This window comes from Nomascus leucogenys, chromosome 3 (assembly GCF_006542625.1).
Source record: "Nomascus leucogenys isolate Asia chromosome 3, Asia_NLE_v1, whole genome shotgun sequence".
NCBI lineage: Eukaryota > Metazoa > Chordata > Mammalia > Primates > Hylobatidae > Nomascus > Nomascus leucogenys.
In genome coordinates this window covers 135,624,000-135,643,815 of record NC_044383.1, presented here as the reverse complement: position 1 = coordinate 135,643,815, position 19,816 = coordinate 135,624,000, and the positions used below count along the sequence as shown (strand labels likewise).

Below are 19,816 nucleotides of genomic sequence, written 5' to 3'. Positions count from 1 at the left end.
TAACTACCTGGGCTTGAATATTTCTTTAAAACTATGAATCACCTTCATTAATAGTTATGGTACTGTTCAGATTATCTTCTTTTATTAGGTGAGTTGTGGTAGTTTGTGGTTTTCAAAGAATTAGTCCATTTAGTCCAAGTTGTCAAATTTATGTATGTAGCATTTTTGTAGGATTCCTTATTCTTTTTTTTTTAAGATGGAGTCTCGCTTTGTTGCCCAGGCTGGAGTGCAGTGGCGCAATCTCAGCTCACTCCAAGCTCCACCTCCCGGGTTCACGCCATTCTCCTGCCTCATCCTCCCCGAGTAGCTGGGACTACAGGCACCCGCCACCACGCCCGGCTAATTTTTTGCATTTTTAGTAGAGATTGGGGTTTCACCATGTTAGCCAGGATGGTCTCGATCTCCTGACCTTGTGATCCACCCACCTTGACCTCCCAAAGTGCTGGGATTACAGGCGTGAGCCACCATGCCTGGCCATATTCCTTATTTAAATGCTTGCAGGTCTATAATGATAGCTCCTTTTTCATTCCTTATATCAGTAATACGTGTTCTCTGTCCTTTTTGTATTGTCAGTATTGCTAGAGGTTTGTCAATTTTTAATCTTTTTTAAAGACTCCTTTGTTTCATTGATTTTTCTCTATAGTTATTCTGTTTTTAACTTTATTGCTTTTTGCTCTTACCAATATCTTTTTTTTTTTCTTTCTTTTTTTTTTTTTTGAGACAGAGTTTCGCTCTTATTGCCCAGGCTGGAGTGTGATGGCACTATCTCAGCTCACTGCAACCTCCGCCTCCCAGGTTCAAGTGATTCTCCTGCCTCAGCCTCCTGAGTAGCTGAGATTACAGGCCCCCGCCACAACACTTAGCTAATTTTTGTATTTTTTAGTAGAGACAGGGTTTCGCCATGTTGAGTAGGCTGGTCTCGAACTCCTGACCTCAGGCAATCCCTCCTGCCTTAGCCTCCCAAAGTGCTGAGATTATAGGCGTGAGCCACTGCACCTGGCCTGTTATTTTCCTTTTTAGCTTTGAGTTTATTTTGTTCTTTTCTACATTCATGAGGTAAAAGCTTAAATGATTATTTGAGACTTTTTTGTTTGTTTGTTTCTGAGACGGAATCTTGCCCTGTTGCCTGGGCTGGAGTGCAATGGTGCAGTCTTGGCTCACTGCAACCACCACCTCCCAGGTTCAAGCAATTCTCCTGCCTCAGTCTCCCAGGTAGCTGGGACTATAGGCATGAAACACCACGCCCGACTAGGTTTTGTATTTTTAGAAGAGACGGAGTTTTGCCACATTGGCCAAGCTGGTCTCGAATTCCTGACCTCAGGTGATCCACCTGCCACGGAGTCTCACTCTATCACCCAGGCTGGAGTGCAGTGGCGTGATCCCAAAGTGCTGGGATTACAGGTGTGAGCCACCATGCCCGGCCTGACTTTTTTTCTTGCCTAACATATGCATTTAGTGCTCTAAATTGCCCTCTCAGCACTGCTTTAACTGTGTCCCAGAAATTTTGATAAGTTGTATCTTTATTTTTCTTCAGGTCAGTGTGTTCTTTGATAGCCATTGAGACTTCCTCTTTGACCTGGATTATTTAGTAGCATGTTGTTTAGTTTCCAATTGTGTGGAGATTTTCTTGTTTTCTTCCTGTTACTGATTTCTAGTTTGAATCTTTTGTGCTTTGAGAATATACTTCATATAATTTCAATTTTTTTAAACTTGTCTAAGTTTGTTTTTGGCTTAAGATATGGTCTGTTTTGGTATATGTTCTGTGAACACTTGAAAAGAGTATGTATTTTGCTGTTGTTAGGTGGAATTTTCTATAAATGTCTGTTGGATCCTTTGGATGGTGGTGTTACTGAGCTCTATATCCTTGCTGATTTTTTTTTTTTTTTTTTGAGATAGCATCTCACTGTGTTGCCCAGGCTGGAGTGCAGTGGCACCGATCATAGCTCAATGCAACCTTGAACTTCTTAGGCTCAAGGGATCTTCCTGACTCAGTCTCCCAAGTAGCTGGGACTACAGATGTGTGCTACCACGCCTGGCTAATTTTTTAATTTTTATTTTGTAGAGACAGGATCTTTTTTTTTTTTGAGACGGAGTTTCACTCTTGTTGCCCAGGCTGGAGGGCAATGGCGTGATCTCGGCTCACCACAACCTCCACCTCCCGGGTTCAAGTGATTCTCTTGCCTCAGCCTCCCAAGTAGCTGGGATTACAGGCATGTGCCACCACACCCAGCTAATTTTGTATTTTTAGTAGAGACAGGGTTTCTCCATGTTGTTCAGGCTGGTCTCGAACTCCGACCTCAGGTGATTCACCTGCCTCGGCCTCCCAAAGTGCTGGGATTACAGACATGAGCCACCGCACCTGGCCTATTTTTTTTTTTTTTGAGACGGAGTCTAGCTCTGTTGCCCAGGCTGAAGTGCAGTGGCGTGATCTCAGCTCACTGCAACTTGTGCCTCCTGAGTTCAAGTGATTCTCTTGCCTCAGCCTCCCGAGTAGCTAGGATTACAGGTGTCCGCCACCATTCCCAGCTAATTTTTGTATTTTTAATACAGATGGGGTTTCACTGTGTTGGCCAGGCTGGTCTCAAACTCCTGACCTCGTGACCTGCCCGCCTCGGCCTCCCAAAATGCTGGGATTACAGACCTGAGCCACCATGCCTGGCTGAGACAGGATCTTATTTTATTGCCCAAGCTGGTCTTGAAGTCTTGGGCTCAAGCAGTCTTGCCACCTTGGCCTCCCAAAGTGCTAAGATTATAGGCGTGGGCCACCGCACCTAGCCTGAGTTTTTTTCTTCAAAAAAAACTTTTTTTTTTTTTTCCTTAAAAAATACTATGCTACTTCCTCTGGCTTGCTTTTCTGAGAAGAAATCTGCTTTCATCTGAATTGTTTTTCCCTATAAGCAAGGTGTTGATATTCTTTCATTGCTTTCAATTTTTTCTTTGTCTTTGGTTTTCAGAAATTAAAGTATAATGTGTGTTGGCATGGAGTCTTTGGGGTGTTCTGTTTGTTTCTGAGGCTATTTTTCTTCATAATGTTTCAAGTACATTCATAATTATTGAAGCATGTAAAAGGCTTTAAAATCTGTCAGGAAACTCTAACATCACTGTCATCTTGGTCTTGGCATCTGTTAATTGTCTCTTTACATTTAATTTGAGATCTTCATGGCTCTTGGTATGAGGAATTTTCTGTTGAAACCTGGACATTTTCATATTATATCATGACACTCTAGATCTTATTTAAACCTTCTGTTTAGCTGACTTTTCCTAACATTGCTCTGGCAGGGAGAATAGGGGTGCCACCGCTGCCAGGTGGGGATGGAAGTTCAGGTTCCCCAGCCAGCCTCTGTCGGCACCTGCCTAGGGGCAGAGGCCTTCTCATTACTGCTGAGCTGCGGTGGAAGTTCTCCACACTCTCTCCAGGGACACTGTGGTTGGGGAGTGGAAGTCCAGGTTCCCTCTATGATGTCCAGTGACTGTGGCGGGGAGGGGTGGGGGAGAGAACATGCAGGGGCTCTTGTTCATTTCATTTTTGGGAATGAAAGTTTCAGCTTATTATTTAGCCTCTGATTCTACCCTGGTGGGGGTTTGAGGTAACTCACTGTAGGCTTCCAGAGGTAGAAAGTCCTGGGCCTTCCACCCTGCCTTTGCTGCCCTGGGTGGGGCTGGGGCCACAAGTCTTTGGTGGTGCTTGACTGGAGTAGTGTTACTGTCTAAAAGCTCTGTCTTGCTAGACTGCCCCTTCCTTGGTCCTTTGCCTAGAAAGAGCAAGCTTCTGTTGGGGTGTTTTTGTTTGTTCAAATTGGCATATCCAGGTTGCCAGCTCTTCAGCTCCAAGTCTGGATATTTGAAAGAAAGAAAACCCAGGGAACTCACACCATGTTTGAGGGTTAGTGGCTCTGCTGGCTTCTTTGCACCTTTCAGAGTCCTCCTGTGTTTGTGGTATGTATAATACCCAAGGGTTTTAGCCCTACTTAGCAGAAGAAATGCTGAAAAGTATGCTCCATCTTCCTGGAAATGAGAATCCAGCTGTCATTTTTAATTAACTCTTTTAATTGAGGTAATGGGTTTTGTATTTATAATTTTGCCAGCTTTAAAAGAACTAGTTTTTTTTTTTTTTTTTTTTTTTTTTTTTGGTGAGACAGAGTCTCACTCTGTCGCCCAGGCTGGAGTGCAGTGGCCTGATCTCGGCTTACTGCAACTTCTGCCTCCCGGGTTCAAGCAATTCTCCTGCCTCAGCCTCCCGAGCAGCTGGGATTACAGGTGTGCACCATCACATCTGGCTAATTTTTGTATTGTTAGTAGAAACAGGGTTTCATCATGTTGGCCAGGCTGGTCTCGAACTACTGACCTAAGGTGATCTGCCTGCCTCAGCCTCCCAAAGTGCTGGGATTACAGGCGTGAGCCACTGAGCCCAGCAAAAGAACTAGTTTTAAACCCAAGGACTTATGTCCTGATTAATCCGTCTATCTGAAACTTTATTTTGAGCATGAAAAAAGGAGTCTAGGTCCCTTTGAATCCTTCACCTGTTTTTTTCCACTTCCTACTAGTTACTGTTTTCACTTAGAACAAGTTATTGTTTGTTTTTATTTGAGATGGAGTCTTGTTCTGTTGCCCAGGCTGGAGTGCAGTAGTGCAATCTCAGCTCAGTGTAACTTCTGCCTCCTGGGTTCAAGCGATTCTCCTGCCTCAGCCTCTTGAGTAGCTGGGACTACAGGCATGTACCACTATGCCCAGCTAATATTTTTGTATTTTTAGTAGAGAGGGGGTTTCACCATGTTGGCCAGCCTGATCTCGAACTCCTGGCCTCAACTGATCCACCCGCCTCAGCCTCTCTAAGTGCTAGAATTATAGGCATGAGCCACTGCACCTGGCCAGGAGCAAATTATTAGATAGATGTATATCTAAAAGAAATTGTACTACTTCAACTAATTAAATAAAATCCTATTAAATATGTGAACATTTGAAATTCCACAGCTTCCTTTGGCTGGCCTATTACAACACTGTTTCTTTTTTCTGCCTACTTAAATTTGTTTTGCTTTGTCGGCGAACATTCCCTTAGTACTGTGTTCTATGGGAGAAAAGAAAGAGAAAGAGAAAATGCCTTATATTTGTATCTTCCCTGGCTTACAGTATATGTTCCTGATAGTCAGGGACAGTGTCTTCTTTCTGTTCTCCATAGCTGCTAACACAGAACAGATACTTGTTAGATATCTGTAAATGAATAACAACTTTATAAATACTTTGAAGAAAAGATTAACTTCTTCTCTTTTAAATGTTACACAGTTCTGGCCGGGTGTGGTGGCTCATACCTGTAATCGCAGCACTTTGGGAGGCTGAGGTGGGCGAATCACCAGAGATCAGGAGTTCAAGACCAGCCTGGCCAACATGGTGAAACCCCATCTCTATTAAAAATATAAAAAGTTAGCCAGGCGTGGTGGTGCATGCCTGTAATCCCAGCTACTCGGAAGGCTGAGGCAGGAGAATTGCTTGAACCTGGGAAGCAGAGGTTGCAGTGAGCCAAGATCCTGCCACTGCACTCCAGCCTGGGCAACAAGAGTGAAACTCTGTCTCAAAAAAAAAAAAAAAAAAAAAGTTACACCGTTCCTTCCTTGAATCTTTTATGTTAATATTGGAGGCTCAATACACACATTGTGGAACTGATGCTTATTTGGCCATCTAGGTTAACATTTTGAATATCATAAACATTGGTTAAGTCTGGACATTAATAATGGCATTAGACAGCACCAGTTTGCAAAGGAAACATCATGTGATGTGCAAAAAAAATTTATGGGAATTGGGTAACAATCTTAGTACGGCAGAAAAAATGTTTATTTACCCTAATGCAGGGCTTCATAAATTTTCTTGGCCTATAACATTCATAAGTATCTTAGTAATTTTTATATAGCATCTCTAGGCCAAGATACCTATCCACTTATGAAAAATACCTATCCATTTATGAAGAAGTTAGGTTCAAACAGTTTGTGTCCTAGCAGTTTTACACCTATTGGGCCCTGTTACACAGTTTCCCAAACGCTGCAGTCAGAACGGACATTCTACCCTCATTCCTCTTCCACATTGATTTTCTCTCTGTACATTTTATCACAGCAACTGCCCAAAACCCAGCTTCACAAAAATAGGGCATTATTGAGGCCGGACACGATGGCTCACGCCTGTAATCCCAGCACTTTGGGAGGCCGAGGTGGATGGATCACTTGAGGTCAGCAGTTCGAGACTAGCATGGCCAACATGCTGAAACCCCATCTCTACTAAAAATAATTAGCCGGGCGTGGTGGTGCACACCTGTCATCCTACTCAGAAGGCTGAGACAGGAGAATTGCTTGAACCCGGGAGGTGGAGGTTGCAGTGAGCCAAGATCACACTACTACACTCTAGCCTGGGCGACAGAGTGAGACTCTAGCTCAAAAATAAATAAATAAATAAACAAGGCATTATTGAAGAGGAGTATAGCAGTCTTATGTAGGAATTGTGAACTACCTCTAGCTAGTAGTTCACACAATGTTCAACAGATGTTGCTGTGTTTCTTTCAAAAATTTAAACTATCCCACAATACCTTGTGAGTTTGCCATTGTGTCCTGGGTATTGAGTACATAGTTTGGGAACCGTGGCCCTAAAGACTGTCATCACAGAGGATGAGAAGAATCCCATGTAAGGACTGAGATGTGCCTTTTGGAGGGTAGTGGGAATAATGAAAAGGGATATTTTTAGGAGCATTGATGAGGGACAAGTGTTTAAAGATTGAGCCATAGTCTTGGCTAAATAAGCCATCTGTCTTTAATCTTATCTCCTCTAAAGGATTGAAATACATTTTGTGTATATCTGATATTCACTTGTGACCACATTTATCTCAGTATTAATTTTTTTATGCTAGCCAGTTCATATGCATGGTCATTTTTATTTTTCTTTGATACTTTTGATATATCAAACCGATGTTGATGTAGAAGGATGACTTAGAGTCTTTGGTCCTATCCTTGTTATTGTATTATTAGCTTTTTTTTTTTTTTTTTTTTTTTTGAGATGGAGTCTTGCTCTGTCACCCGGGCTGGAGTGCAGTGACATGATCTTGGCTCACTGCAAGCTCCGCCTCCTGGGTGGTTCACACCATTCTCCTGCCTCAGCCTCCCGAGTAGCTGGGACTATGGGTGCCCGCCACCATGCCCGGCTGATTTTTTTGTATTTTTAGTAGAGATGGGATTTCACCCTGTTAGCCAGGATGGTCTGGATTTCCTGACCTCGTGATCCACCCACCTTGGCCTCCCAAAGTGCTGGGATTACAGGTGTGAGCCACTGCGCCCGGCCAAATGATGTATTAGCTTTTTAAAGGATGTCACTTGAGTCCAATGTGTGTTTCCTACTCACAGAAACAAAATAAATGAATCAAAAGTGCTTGTTTTTTTCTCTTGATGTAGAACAAATCACCTGCTGCAGTAACAGAACCAGAGACAAATAAATTTGATAGTACCGGATATGATAAAGACTTAGTAGAAGCTTTGGAAAGAGATATAATTTCCCAGAATCCCAATGTTCGATGGTAAGTTATATCACAACCAAATAATTGGGCGCTGATTATGCTATTCAGAATGGAAAATGGAGCAAATGTGAGCATGTACTGAAGAGCAGAGCTTGAGGACAGAACCGGAGTATGTGCAGTGTGAGCATGACTTCCCTGCATTCAGCCTGTTCCAATTTTTGTCTGAGAGTCTGAGGTTTTTGTTTTTGTTTTTTAGAGACAGAGTCTTACTTTATTGCCCAGGCTGGAGGACAGTGGCTCGATCATAGCCCACTGCAGGCTCAAACTCCTAGGCTCAAGTGATCCTCCTGCTACAGCCTTCCAAGTAGCTGGGACCACAGGTGCACACCACCACATCTAGCATAATTTAAAAAAATGTTTTGTAGAGATGGAGTCTTGATCAGGCTGGTCTTGAACTCCTGGGTTCAAGTGATCCTCCTGCCTCAGCCTCCCAAAGTGCTAGGATTACAGTCATGAGCCTTTGCACCTGGCCAAGGCAATGATTTGTATGTACATGTGTTGCTTATTATCTATAGCATCCTAGAAATGTTGCTTTTATTTTCTTTTACAGCAGTGGTTCTCAACTTTATTAATATTACATGTAATCAAAGATCTGTAATGTATTACAATGAGTTATAAAAGTTAACTTTTCCACAAAGTTAGGTATATTTTGTTTATATTTCTGTTAAAACCTTAATGATTATTAGGTATGGGTTTGAACGATACTAAAAAATATTGGGGATATTAATATTTTATACAATGAAAATACTTTTTTTAACAGAAATTGCCACATGTAGCAGTAGTAGTAGGTATTCTGGTGGTTGGAGACGACTTTGATACTCTCTATGATACTCTTTAACCTTGGCGTCTACCTCTTAATAGAGCTGGAGGCAAAGCAGCTATGTTGTAGCCTGTCTCTGCTTTATGCCATTTTTATTCTGTATGCTTTTTTTTAGTTTTTAAAAAAAATGGGATCATTGTTTCTAAATCATGGAGGTTATGGAATGAGGACCATAAGAGCAGGAGTTTAAAATGAGATGACACATAACCCTGAAGAGTGTGCCTGCAGACTGTGTTCTCATGGTCCAGGCTAAAAACTGTCAACTGCCAATAACTGAAGAAAAGGTTGTGCTCTTTATATATCTGCTGGTTGACATGGTGGGCCTCCTCACAGTGCGTTAGTTCACCCGGGCTCAGAGAGAGGCTCACCATTCTGTCAGTAGCGCCACATCAGGTGCTTCCAGTGGTTCTCAAGAGTGACTGCATAGACATGTATCATCTAAAGGGTTGTTAATAAAATGTCTTCTCTTTCAGGGATGATATCGCAGATTTAGTAGAAGCTAAAAAGTTGCTTAAGGAAGCCGTAGTGTTACCAATGTGGATGCCTGAATTCTTTAAGGGCATTAGGAGACCATGGAAAGTAAGTTTATTACTGTGATGGCATTGTCAAAGTAAATGGCAGCATGTTGACACAGAGAGCCAATATTTATCTATGTTGGGAAAAGTGGAGGGAGAAAGTGGAGTAAGGAAATTTTTAAATTAAAAGGTATGTGTTGTGCTACTGAGAATTTTGTTAGACCAGAACCTATTGCAAGATTCCTAGAATAAGAAATACATACAATGTGATCTTTGGAAAGTTGAATACACAGCATTAAAATTTAGAATTTGGCCGGGCGTGGTGGCTCATGCCTGTAATCCCAGCACTTTAGGAGGCCGAGGCGGGCAGATCACCTGAGGTCAGGAGTTCGAGACCAGCCTGACCAACATGGAGAAACCCTGTCTCTACCAAAAATACAAAACTAGCCGGGCGTGGTGGTGCGTGCCTGTAATCCCAGCTACCCGGGAGGCTGAGGCAGGAGAATTGCCTGAACCTGGGAGGCAGAGGTTGTGGTGAGTTGAGATCACGCCATTGCACTCCAGCCTGGGCGACAAGAGCGAAATGTCTCAAAAAAAAATTAGAATTCACCCCATTTAGAATGAGCTTGTATTTGCAAATATGACCTAGTCAGCTAATGCAAAAACACTCCATTTTATATGTCATGTTGCATGACTGTAACCTGTATTGTGGGGATTGTTCTCAATAAATTAATGGGAAATATCTCCATGTGATAAATACTTTTTAAAGTCATGGGCTGATCTAAAAAAAGACCATCAAAAAAGCCTTTCTTGGATTTGGAAAACACACTGATAGGTAACTCTGCATGTATAAATAGTTGTAAAAATCCTTTATACATTAGGTGATAAGCAGGGTACAAAATGATAGACATACTTTGAATAAATTATATATATATGTATTTTTTTGTTTTGTTTTGATACGGAGTCTCGCTCCATTGCCAGGCTGGAGTGCAGTGCGATCTTGGCTCACTGCAATCTCCGCCTCACGGGTTGAAGCAGTTCCCCTTCCTCAGCCTCCCGAGTAGCTGGGATTACAGGCGTGTACCACCACGCCCAGCTAACTTTTTTTGTATTTTAGTAGAGACGGGGTTTCACCATGTTGGCCAGGATGGTCCCAATCTCCTGACCTCGTGATCTGCCTGCCTCGGCCTCTCAAAGTGCTGGGACTACAGGCGTGAGCCACCATGCCTGGCCGAATAAGTTATATTTTTAAAAAACCTAATTTGTCTGAGCAAAAGGACAATCAGGATATAAATCCAGATGCTAATGGTACCTCTGTTAGGGTGTTGACATTATAAACTACTTTTTCTCATCTTTGAGTTCCAAATTTTTCATAATGTGGTTATCTTCTTTTTTAATGGGAAGAGTAAATTTGTGACAAAGTATCCTCCTGTTTATCTGTTTGTCTTGATATTATATATAAGTTGATCGAAATTTGCTACTTAGTAATGACATTTTTATGAACTAGAACAATGGCAGATAAATCCTCTGCTGAGGCTATTATATTCGCAACAGGGAGTACTGATGGTCGGCCCACCTGGCACGGGGAAGACGCTCCTTGCTAAAGCAGTAGCTACAGAATGCAAGACAACATTCTTCAATGTCTCGTCATCAACTCTGACTTCCAAATACAGAGGAGAATCTGAGAAGCTTGTTCGTCTTCTGTTTGAAATGGTGAATGTTTGAGACAGCTCTAATGATTCTTTACCTCTCTAAAAGGGGAGAAAGTGAGCTGTAACTATCTCCAGTATATGGAATAGTTAGGCACGATGCCATTTTGCCCAGAGTGTGATTCCTGTGTCCTTAAAGCTAGCTTTCTTTACAAACATGAATAATTAGAGTTTCTCTTTGTCTCTTTTTCTCCAGATGTAGATCCAAATCTACCAGTTTTGGGGCATGCTCACATTATGGGATCTGCATTACTAATCTTCTGTAGGAATCTGAAATTATTGTTTTTTAAATCAATAGGTTTAGTTATGATGATAACCACAGTATTGTAACAATGATGCCAAAAGGTGAGAATCATAAGTTATTGTGGAACTTAGGTCACCGCCGATCTATTAACTGTACCAAATGCCTTCATTTTAATGACCTAATCTTTGGATTAGGTTCTTTCTTCTATCAATACAAATCAGAGTACCAATAGAAGAAATGTAATTCAACAAGTTCTGGTAGAGTGTTTAGATTGAATTCTACAGCCTTTTAAACTTAAGACTTTATTAAGCTTCACTGATTACTTCACTCTTGCCTCTAAGAAACAGAGTAGTTTTATGTAATTAGGATAGAGTTATGCTATTAGTGACAAAGACGTGAATCTTCTTTTTTTTTTGAAATGGGTTCTCAGTCTTGTCTAGGCTGGTATGCAGGAGCATGATCACAACTTGCTGCATCCGTGACCTTCCAGGCTCAAGTGATCCTCCCGTCTAAGCCTCCCAAGTAGCTGGGACGATGGACATGAGCCACCACACTCAGCTAATTTTTTTTTTTTTTTTTTTTACAGATGGGGTCTTGCTGTGTTGCCCAGGCAGATCTTGAACTCCTGGGTTCAAGTGATCCTCTTGCTTCAGACTCCCAAAGTGCTGGATTTACAGGCATGGGTCACCAATCCTGGTCAAGACATGAATTCTATTTTTTTTAGACAGGGTCTCATTCTGTCACCTAGGCTGGAGTGCAGTGTTGCAATCTCGGCTCACAGCAGCCTTCACCTCCTAGCCTCAAGCGATCCTCCCACTTTAGCCTCCTGAGTAGCTGGGATTACACATGTGCACTACCATTGCTGGCTAATTTTTGTATTTTTAGTAGAGATGAGGTTTTGCCATGTTGACCAGGCTGGTCTTGAACTCCTGACCTCAGGTGATCTGCCCACCTTGGCCTCCCAAAGTGTTAGGATTACAGGTATGAGCCACTGGCCTTTTTTGATTTTTTTTGTAGAAATGAAGTCCCACTACATTGCCCAGGCTAGTCTAGAACTCCTGGCCTCAAATACTCCTCTTGCCTAGACCCCATGAAGTGCTGGGATTACAGGCAAGAACCATTGTGTTCAGCCTTTTTGTTTTTTTTTTTAAGATAAGCTCTCACTATATTGTACAGGTTGTAGTGCAGTGGTTATTCACAGGCACAATCATAGCATACTGCATCCTCCTCTCTCAGCCTCCCAAGTAGCTGGGACTTCAGGCGTGTACCACTGCACTCAGCTTTCAAGCCTTATTTTTATTGTCCTTAGGGTAATGAACTGTCAGCGAAGTTAGCCCTTATTTTGTCGTAGTTCCAGCAAAAGTCCAAAGATTAATATTTGGCCTGTTTTGAGTTTTATACCTATGCCTAAACTCCTTGTTTTTGGTCAGAGAATTGGAGTGCTCTGATTGGCCAGGCCTGAATAAAACCCCTGGAGTTCCAAGTAAAGTTAGCCTCTTTTGAAGTAGTGGAATAGGAATGAAAGAGGGGCCCGGCATGGTGGCTCACGCCTGTAATCCCCACACTTTGGGAGGTCGAGGCGGGCAGATCACTTGAGGTCAGGAGTTCAAGACCAGCCTGGCCAACATGAGGAAACCCCATCTCTACTAAAAATACAAAAATTAGCCAGGTGTGGTGGCATGCACCTGTAATCCCAGCTACTTGGGAGGCTGAGGCAGGAGAATCGCTTGAACCGGGGTGGCAGAGGTTGCAGTGAGCCGAGATCATGGTGTTACACTCCAGCCTAGGAGACACAGTGAGACTCCTGTCTCAAAAAAACAGAAAGAATGAATGAATGAATGAATGAGGGATGATTTGCAAATGAAAAAGAGGCTTCTCTTACCAGAAGTGTGCTGTGCAGGAAGAACCAATTGGTGTCCTCTACAGTACCTTCCTGGGCCAGCTAAACCCAGGACACATAGCCTTTACGTGAAGTCAGATCATTCTGCATACCCTCAGTATGTGGGAAGAATCAGTCTAGTCACTTTTGCTTGGTGTGGCAACAGACCGAAATTTAATTTTTGTTGATGTAGGTTCTTTTGATAGATGGTTCCTAAAATTTTAGTTGAGAATTTTCTTGGATGTTTTTTTTATTTTTTTTTAAATTTTTTTATTTTTTTTTTGAGACAGAGTCTCGCTGTCGCCCAGGCTGGAGTGCAGTGGCGCGATCTCGGCTCACTGCAGGCTCCGCCCCCCGGGGTTCACGCCATTCTCCTGCCTCAGCCTCCCGAGTAGCTGGGACTACAGGCGCCCGCCACCTCGCCCGGCTAATTTTTTGTATTTTTTAGTAGAGACGGGGTTTCACTGTGTTAGCCAGGATGGTGTCGATCTCCTGACCTCGTGATCCGCCCGCCTCGGCCTCCCAAAGTGCTGGGATTACAGGCGTGAGCCACCGCGCCCGGCCTTTTCTTGGATGTTTTAATGATGATTAAGTTCACTCTTTCCCTCTCTCCATTTGTTGAAAAAGTACAAAAATATTTATACATAAAAACCCAAGTATTGACCCTCTTTAAAAATGAAATTATCCTACTAGGTAATGTGGCTCATTGTAATCCTAGCATTTTGGGAGGCCAAGGCAGGAAGATTGCTTGAGTCTAGGAGTTTGAGACCAGCCTGGGCAACATAATAAGACACCATCTCTGCCAAAAATATAAAAATAAGCCTGGTGTGGTGGCACACACCTGTAGTCCTAGCTACTCGGGAGGTTGAGGTGAGAGGATTGCTTGAGCCCAGGAGCTCAAGGTTGAAGTGACCTAAAATCATATCACTGCACTCCAGCCTGGATGACAGAGCAAGACCTTGCCTCTTAAAAATAAAAATAAAAAACGGTTCATTAGAAGCCATATTTTAGCTGTTCTAATTCTATCCCATCTTCCCAATATTAGCGTGAGAGAAAGATGCAGTGTGGCAGGCTCCTTAGCTGTTTTGTTGTTTTCTTTCTTTCCTCTTGTTTTAGAGACAGGTTCTCACTCTGTCACCCAGTCTGGAATACAGTGATGTGGTATGATCATAGCTCACTGCAGCCTTGAACTCCTGGGCTCAAGGGATCCTCTCACCTAGCCTCCTGAGTAGCTGGGACTCAGGCATGTGTAACCACACTCAACTAATATTTTAATTTTCTGTAGAGATGGAGTCTTGCTATATTGCCCAGGCTGGTCCCGAACTCTTGGGCTCAATCCATCCTCCTGCCTCACCCTCCCAGTGTTGGGATTACAGGTGTGAGCCACTGCGCCCAGCCCCCCTCAGCCATTTTCTGATTGCTAATCTGTAGATTATTTTTAAATGAAATAATAGCTTGGTATTGCATGGTTTCTTCCTTTAGGCTCGATTTTATTCTCCAGCCACCATATTTATTGATGAGATAGACTCTATCTGTAGTCGCCGAGGGACTTCTGAAGAACATGAAGCAAGCAGAAGGGTGAAAGCAGAGCTACTGGTTCAAATGGATGGTATCTGTGTTTAGCATGAGTTGACCAGGGACGGGAGGTTGTTAGGTGTGGCATCTCCAGTTCCAGTGGGTCAAACTTTACTCATAGTGCTAACCCAAGGCTTTTAATAGGTATTCATAACTTCAGACGGACTAGAGGGGGTGGCAAGTAGTTCCTGATAGTGATAGTAATAGATTTGGTACACTGACAGTGGTGACAAGTCAGAATTAATGGCCACCCACAGGGCACCCTTTTGGTATATACAACTATCTTACTTTAGCTATGAAATGGAAATAAAATAAATGCAGATAAATTGGCCTTAGAGTTTATGTATGCTTTGAAAAAGATTTAAAAATTGTTATGTAGTTGAGATCTGGCTTTTCAATTAAATCTATTTTGAGTCATATATTTGCATACTACAGAACTCATTTTCTTTGGATTACAAATTCACATATGTACCAGTTAACCTAAGTCTTAAGGAGGCTTAAAGACTGTGCTTCCTTGTATTGTTGTACTAAATATTTGATCTTTAAATAGCTGAGCTTTATTTGGTATAATCCAACTTAATATCTTTTTCACTCTCTCCTTACCCTTATTTTAGGTGTTGGAGGTGCTTCTGAAAATGATGACCCTTCCAAAATGGTTATGGTTCTGGCAGCTACTAATTTTCCCTGGGATATAGATGAGGCTTTAAGACGACGCCTTGAGAAACGAATCTATATTCCTTTGCCATCAGGTATCTTCCTTTCAGTCTTGTCAGAAAGCCTGTTAACTTTCATGTGGTTTTGTTTAGAGAATTTAAAATTTGTTATTAACTAACTTTCTGCAAGAGATTCATGAGGAGTATCCTTCTTTACAGTACTATTTTGGCTATATGCCTTAATATTAAATAGTAAGGAATTAAAAAGTAAAGAATGGCTCTTAATGATCTCTTCTTAGAGATCCAATTCTTACTGGAAAACAACATCTCACACAAAGAAGATTTGAGACAATAGTATACTATGTTTATGCTGCAGGCTTACATTTTAAAATTTGTTTCTACCATTAGCAAAAGGCAGGGAGGAGCTATTACGAATAAGTCTACGTGAGCTGGAATTGGCTGATGATGTTGACCTTGCAAGTATAGCAGAAAACATGGAAGGTTATTCAGGTGCGGACATTACCAACGTGTGCAGGTATGAATTATCACGGAAGCATAGGTTTTTGTAGGCATAAACTTCTAATACGAAGTTTTTTTGGTTTTGTTTTTTGAGACAGTCTCGCTCTGTCACCTAGACTGGAAAGTAGAGGCGCAGTCACACCTTACTGCAAGCCTGAAACTCTTGGGCTCAAGTGATCCTCTGACATGAAGTTTTTATGCTGAATTAAGATAGATCAATATCTTGGTGGTGGCTCACGCCTGTAATCTCAGCCCTTTGGGAGGCCAAGTGGGAGATCACTTGAGCCCAAGAATTTGACTGGCCTGGGTAACATAGCAAGACCTCAGCTCCATGAAAAAAATTTTAAAAATTAGCCGGGCATGGTGGTTCCCACCTGCTCAGGAAGCTGAGGCAGGAGGATCGCTTGAGCCCAGGAGTTTGAGGCTGCAGTGAGCCAAGATTGTGCCACTGCACCCCAGCCTAGGTGACAAAGCAAGACCCTGTGTCCAAAAAAAAAAAGATGAATAAAGACTCACATTCCAGTTTTGTTTTTTGAGACGGACTCTCGCTCTGTCACCCAGGCTGGAGTGCAGTGGTCCGATCTCAGCTCACTGCAACCTTTGCCTCCTGGGTTCAAGTGATTCTTGTGCCTCAGCCTCCCGAGTAGATGGGATTACAGGAGCGTGCCACCACACCCAGCTAATTTTTGTATTTTTGGTAGAGACGGGGTTTCACCATGTTGGCCAGGCTGGTCTCAAACTCCTGACCTCAAGTGATCCGCCTGCCTCAGCCTCCCAAAGTGCTGAGATTACAGGCATGTGCCACCGTGCCTGGCCCCACATACATTTTGTAGTCAGGGTCACAAATTCTGGTTTTGTTGGTGTTAGCAGGTGCTGGTAAGATATGTGGGTATCTTTCATGTCAGTGAAGAGTCTACAGTTCATTTGAAAGCTACAAGTTCAAGAAGCTAATGTTAGGATAAATTGTGTAAATAGAAAATCAGTAATTGTCTTGGATTAAATAAATTGTTGGTGCCTTTGTTCACTATATTATAAAATACGAAATGATTGTGAAATATATTGACTTGGCATAGGCACAGAATACAGTCTCATTCTCAGTGAACTTATCCTAAATGTGATAGAATAGCAGTAAAAAGAAAAAAAGAATGTCTTTAATCCAGCTGGTTCAAGTAGGTTTTGTCATAATCTAAGTATTAATAGAGACAATTAACCAGGGGCTTGACTGTACTCATTTCCTCCTCTCTAAAGTGAGCATACCACACAGGGTTCTGAGGATTAAAGCTAATGTGTATACATCAAGCAGCTATATTGCTATCCCTTTGCATAAATGGTGGCTGCTATTAAGGATAAAACTTGGTAAAAGGAAAGAGCTGTTTGAATCTGAAGTTTTTTTTTTAAACACAAATGAGAAAAGGAGAAACCACTGAACTTACTTACTAGCTTTTCCTCTACATGGAGAAAATATTTAATTTTCTTGTTAACAGGTTCTCTTCTGACTCTGTGATGCTTATTCTTCATTTTATTGAATAGTTATAATGCAATTCAAATTGCTAGCTTTAACACCACTTTTACTTTTTCTGGGGTTTTATATTCAGTATTATTTAAATTAGCATCCTTTTTCATTACAGAAGATTTAACTGCTTAAAAAACACAACAGGCTTTGTATTCCAGTAAGTTTCTATACAATACTACATATATATGTAATATAATTAGAGAATGCTACAACAGATCAATTGGAAATTTTTCTATTAACAGGTTTTCATTTAACCAAAGTAACACTGTGTGTGTTGTTTTTCAACATAAAACCTAGGGATGCGTCCTTGATGGCAATGAGAAGGCGCATTGAAGGTTTGACTCCAGAGGAAATCCGAAATCTTTCCAAAGAAGAAATGCACATGCCTACAACTATGGAGGATTTCGAGATGGCTTTAAAAAAGGTTTCTAAGTCAGTGTCTGCTGCAGACATTGAAAGATATGAGAAATGGATATTTGAGTTTGGATCATGCTAAATTCTCACATGTAAACTGTGAGAAATGTGCCTTAAGTGTTTGAATATTAAATGTAGTAATTCATTGTACTGAGTGCTATATATTTTTTTAACTTTCATAATGGTAAGATTTTTTTTTAAACCCTTATGATTCTGAATAAAGGCAATATTTTTAAGCTGAAAATTTGTTTTACTTTAGCATTACTAGATTCCTATTTCACTGACCACAAATGTTACTTAGCTTGGAAAGCTTTTCTTTTTTTTCTTTGCTTTTTCTATTTTTTTTCAAGACTGTGTTTCTTCCAACTGAACTGGCCATTCATACTGGGATTAGCCAACAGACCATAAGACAGACATCAATCTTGGCTCTTGTTTGAAACCAACAGCTACAATGGCAAACCATCACCTTTCTTGATTCAGGGCCTAGGAAAGCTGACTTTATATGCACTTTTTTTTTTTTTTTGGTATATAAACTATTTATTAACAGACAAGGCCTACAGACTTATTTCTTCTTGGACACACCCACAGTGCGGCCATGGCAGCCAGTGGTCTTGGTGTGCTGACCTCGGACACGAAGGCCCCAGAAGTGATGCAGCCCTCTATGGGCCCGAATCTTCTTCAGTTGCTCCACGTCTTCACAGAGCTTGTTGTCCAGACCATTGGCTAGGACCTGGCTATATTTTCCATCCTTTACATCCTTCTGTCTGTTCAAGAACCAGTCTGGCATCTTGTACTGGTGTGGATTCTGCATAATGGTGATCACATGTTCCACCTCATCCTCAGTGAGTTCTCCCGCCCTCTTGGTGAGGTCAATGTCTGCTTTCCTCAACACCACATGAGCATATCTTCGGCCCACACCCTTAATGGCAGTGATGGCAAAGGCTATTTTCCGCCGCCCATCAATGTTGGTATTGAGTACTCACAAAATATGCTGGAACTTTTCAGGGATCACTAGAGACATGGCGGCAGCACAAGCTGCGGCGTGTAGGCCTCCTGTGGAAGACAGCTATATGCACTTCTAACTTGGCATCTTCTACTGTTTGCTGCTGTTACTCCTTCTACGGAGAAAAAAATTGGCTCTAGCTCCAGTTAACTTTACCCATTGCCTCTGGGTGCCAGTGGACAACTGAAAATCCCTGAACATTTTTACACAGTAGCTAATTAAGGCATGAGCCAAGCCCAGTATGTCTTCCTTCCCACCTGGTGTTATGGTAGCTTCCCTTCACTTCCTGGGAGAGTTTTAAAGACACATTTTACTTTGCATTTTAAAAAGAAAAAATTCTTACTTGACTTTATTTTGCCTATATAAGAGGCTGCACTACAGGCAAATAGACATTTCTAAATCTGTGCTGCTCATAGTACTCTAATCACTCATTAACTCATGCATACTAAACATAGCTAAAGTATTAATGGTATGAGTTAATAAGTGAAATAAAAGTTAGTTAATGGTATAAAATTTCAGATAAGATTTCCATGTGTGACTACTTAGAAGAAAATAACTTAACCATGTTATCCCAACCACAGAAAACAGAGCCTCAGGAGATTGCGGACCTTGCTGTGGTCCCAAGTCTTATTGAGAAAGACAGAAGCCCGGATAGGGATCTTCTGACTGCAGAACCTACACTCTCCAATAGACCATTTAGCCTCCTAAAGATTTTCTTCACTAGAATCTGTAAGCTTATGGTTAATAGATAAAATAAGACCATGTCATCATTTGGAGTTAGAACTGGTGCTTTCTAATGACTTAGGGAATGAGAAAGGGTGTAAAGAACAAGTGTTACTAGTTGGTAACTCAAGGATCAAATTATAAGTTGCAGATTATTTTTTTCAGCAGTATGGAGATGGTATTGCATAATAGAGCTCCATGCAATGTAATTAATTTAAAGTCTGGCAAAGTGAAACATCACTCCATTCAACTTGTCATCCTTTCCACCCCCACCACACACATACCTATTTGGCCCAAATATAAAGTGGTCTCAAAAAAACCAACCATGGCCGGGCATGGTGGCTCACGCCTGTAATTCTAGCACTTTGGGAGGCCTGGGTGGGTGGATTACCTGAGGTCAGGAGTTTGAGATCAGCCTGACCAACACAGTGAAACCCCATCTCTACTAAAAATACAAAAATTAGCCGGGCATGGTGGTGGGAGTCTGTAATCCCAGCTACTCAGGAGGCTGAGGCAGAATGGCTTAAACTTGGGAGGCGGAGGTTGCAGTGAGCTAAGATCACACCATTGCACTCCAGCCTAGGCAACAAGAGTGAAACTCCGTCTCAAAAAAACAAACAAAAAACAACCATTACTTTCTTGGAAAATGTTTTCAAAATGATGGGTTGCAGTAAAAAAAAAAAAAATATATATATATATATAT

The 19,816-nt window shown here is 41.7% G+C and overlaps 1 protein-coding gene, 1 non-coding gene and 1 pseudogene across 4 annotated transcripts in view; 1 reads left to right on the top strand and 2 right to left on the bottom strand.

Moving 5' to 3' along the window:
* Nucleotides 1-17,631, top strand: part of KATNA1 (katanin catalytic subunit A1) — a 59,923-nt gene extending 42,292 nt beyond the window's left edge. The window contains exons 5-11 of one of the 2 annotated variants that reach the window (XM_003255861.1): nucleotides 7,425-7,546; nucleotides 8,840-8,945; nucleotides 10,436-10,594; nucleotides 14,196-14,322; nucleotides 14,903-15,037; nucleotides 15,350-15,476; nucleotides 17,271-17,631. In XM_003255861.1, the coding sequence (XP_003255909.1) occupies nucleotides 7,425-7,546; nucleotides 8,840-8,945; nucleotides 10,436-10,594; nucleotides 14,196-14,322; nucleotides 14,903-15,037; nucleotides 15,350-15,476; nucleotides 17,271-17,469 (975 nt within the window). In that variant the 3' untranslated portion in view covers nucleotides 17,470-17,631. The remainder of the gene's footprint in view (nucleotides 1-7,424; nucleotides 7,547-8,839; nucleotides 8,946-10,435; nucleotides 10,595-14,195; nucleotides 14,323-14,902; nucleotides 15,038-15,349; nucleotides 15,477-17,270) is intronic. The other variant, XM_030809824.1, reaches the window with a different exon arrangement.
* A 107-nt stretch (nucleotides 17,632-17,738) lies between these two features.
* Nucleotides 17,739-17,873, bottom strand: LOC115834562. The gene has a single exon (XR_004029502.1). It is a non-coding gene; the product is annotated as a small nucleolar RNA SNORA2/SNORA34 family (small nucleolar RNA).
* Nucleotides 17,874-17,895: 22 nt separating this feature from the next.
* Nucleotides 17,896-18,494, bottom strand: LOC105739594 (annotated as a pseudogene). Its single transcript, XR_001115540.2, has one exon. The product of XR_001115540.2 is annotated as a 40S ribosomal protein S18 pseudogene (transcript).
* Nucleotides 18,495-19,816: the final 1,322 nt, after the last annotated feature.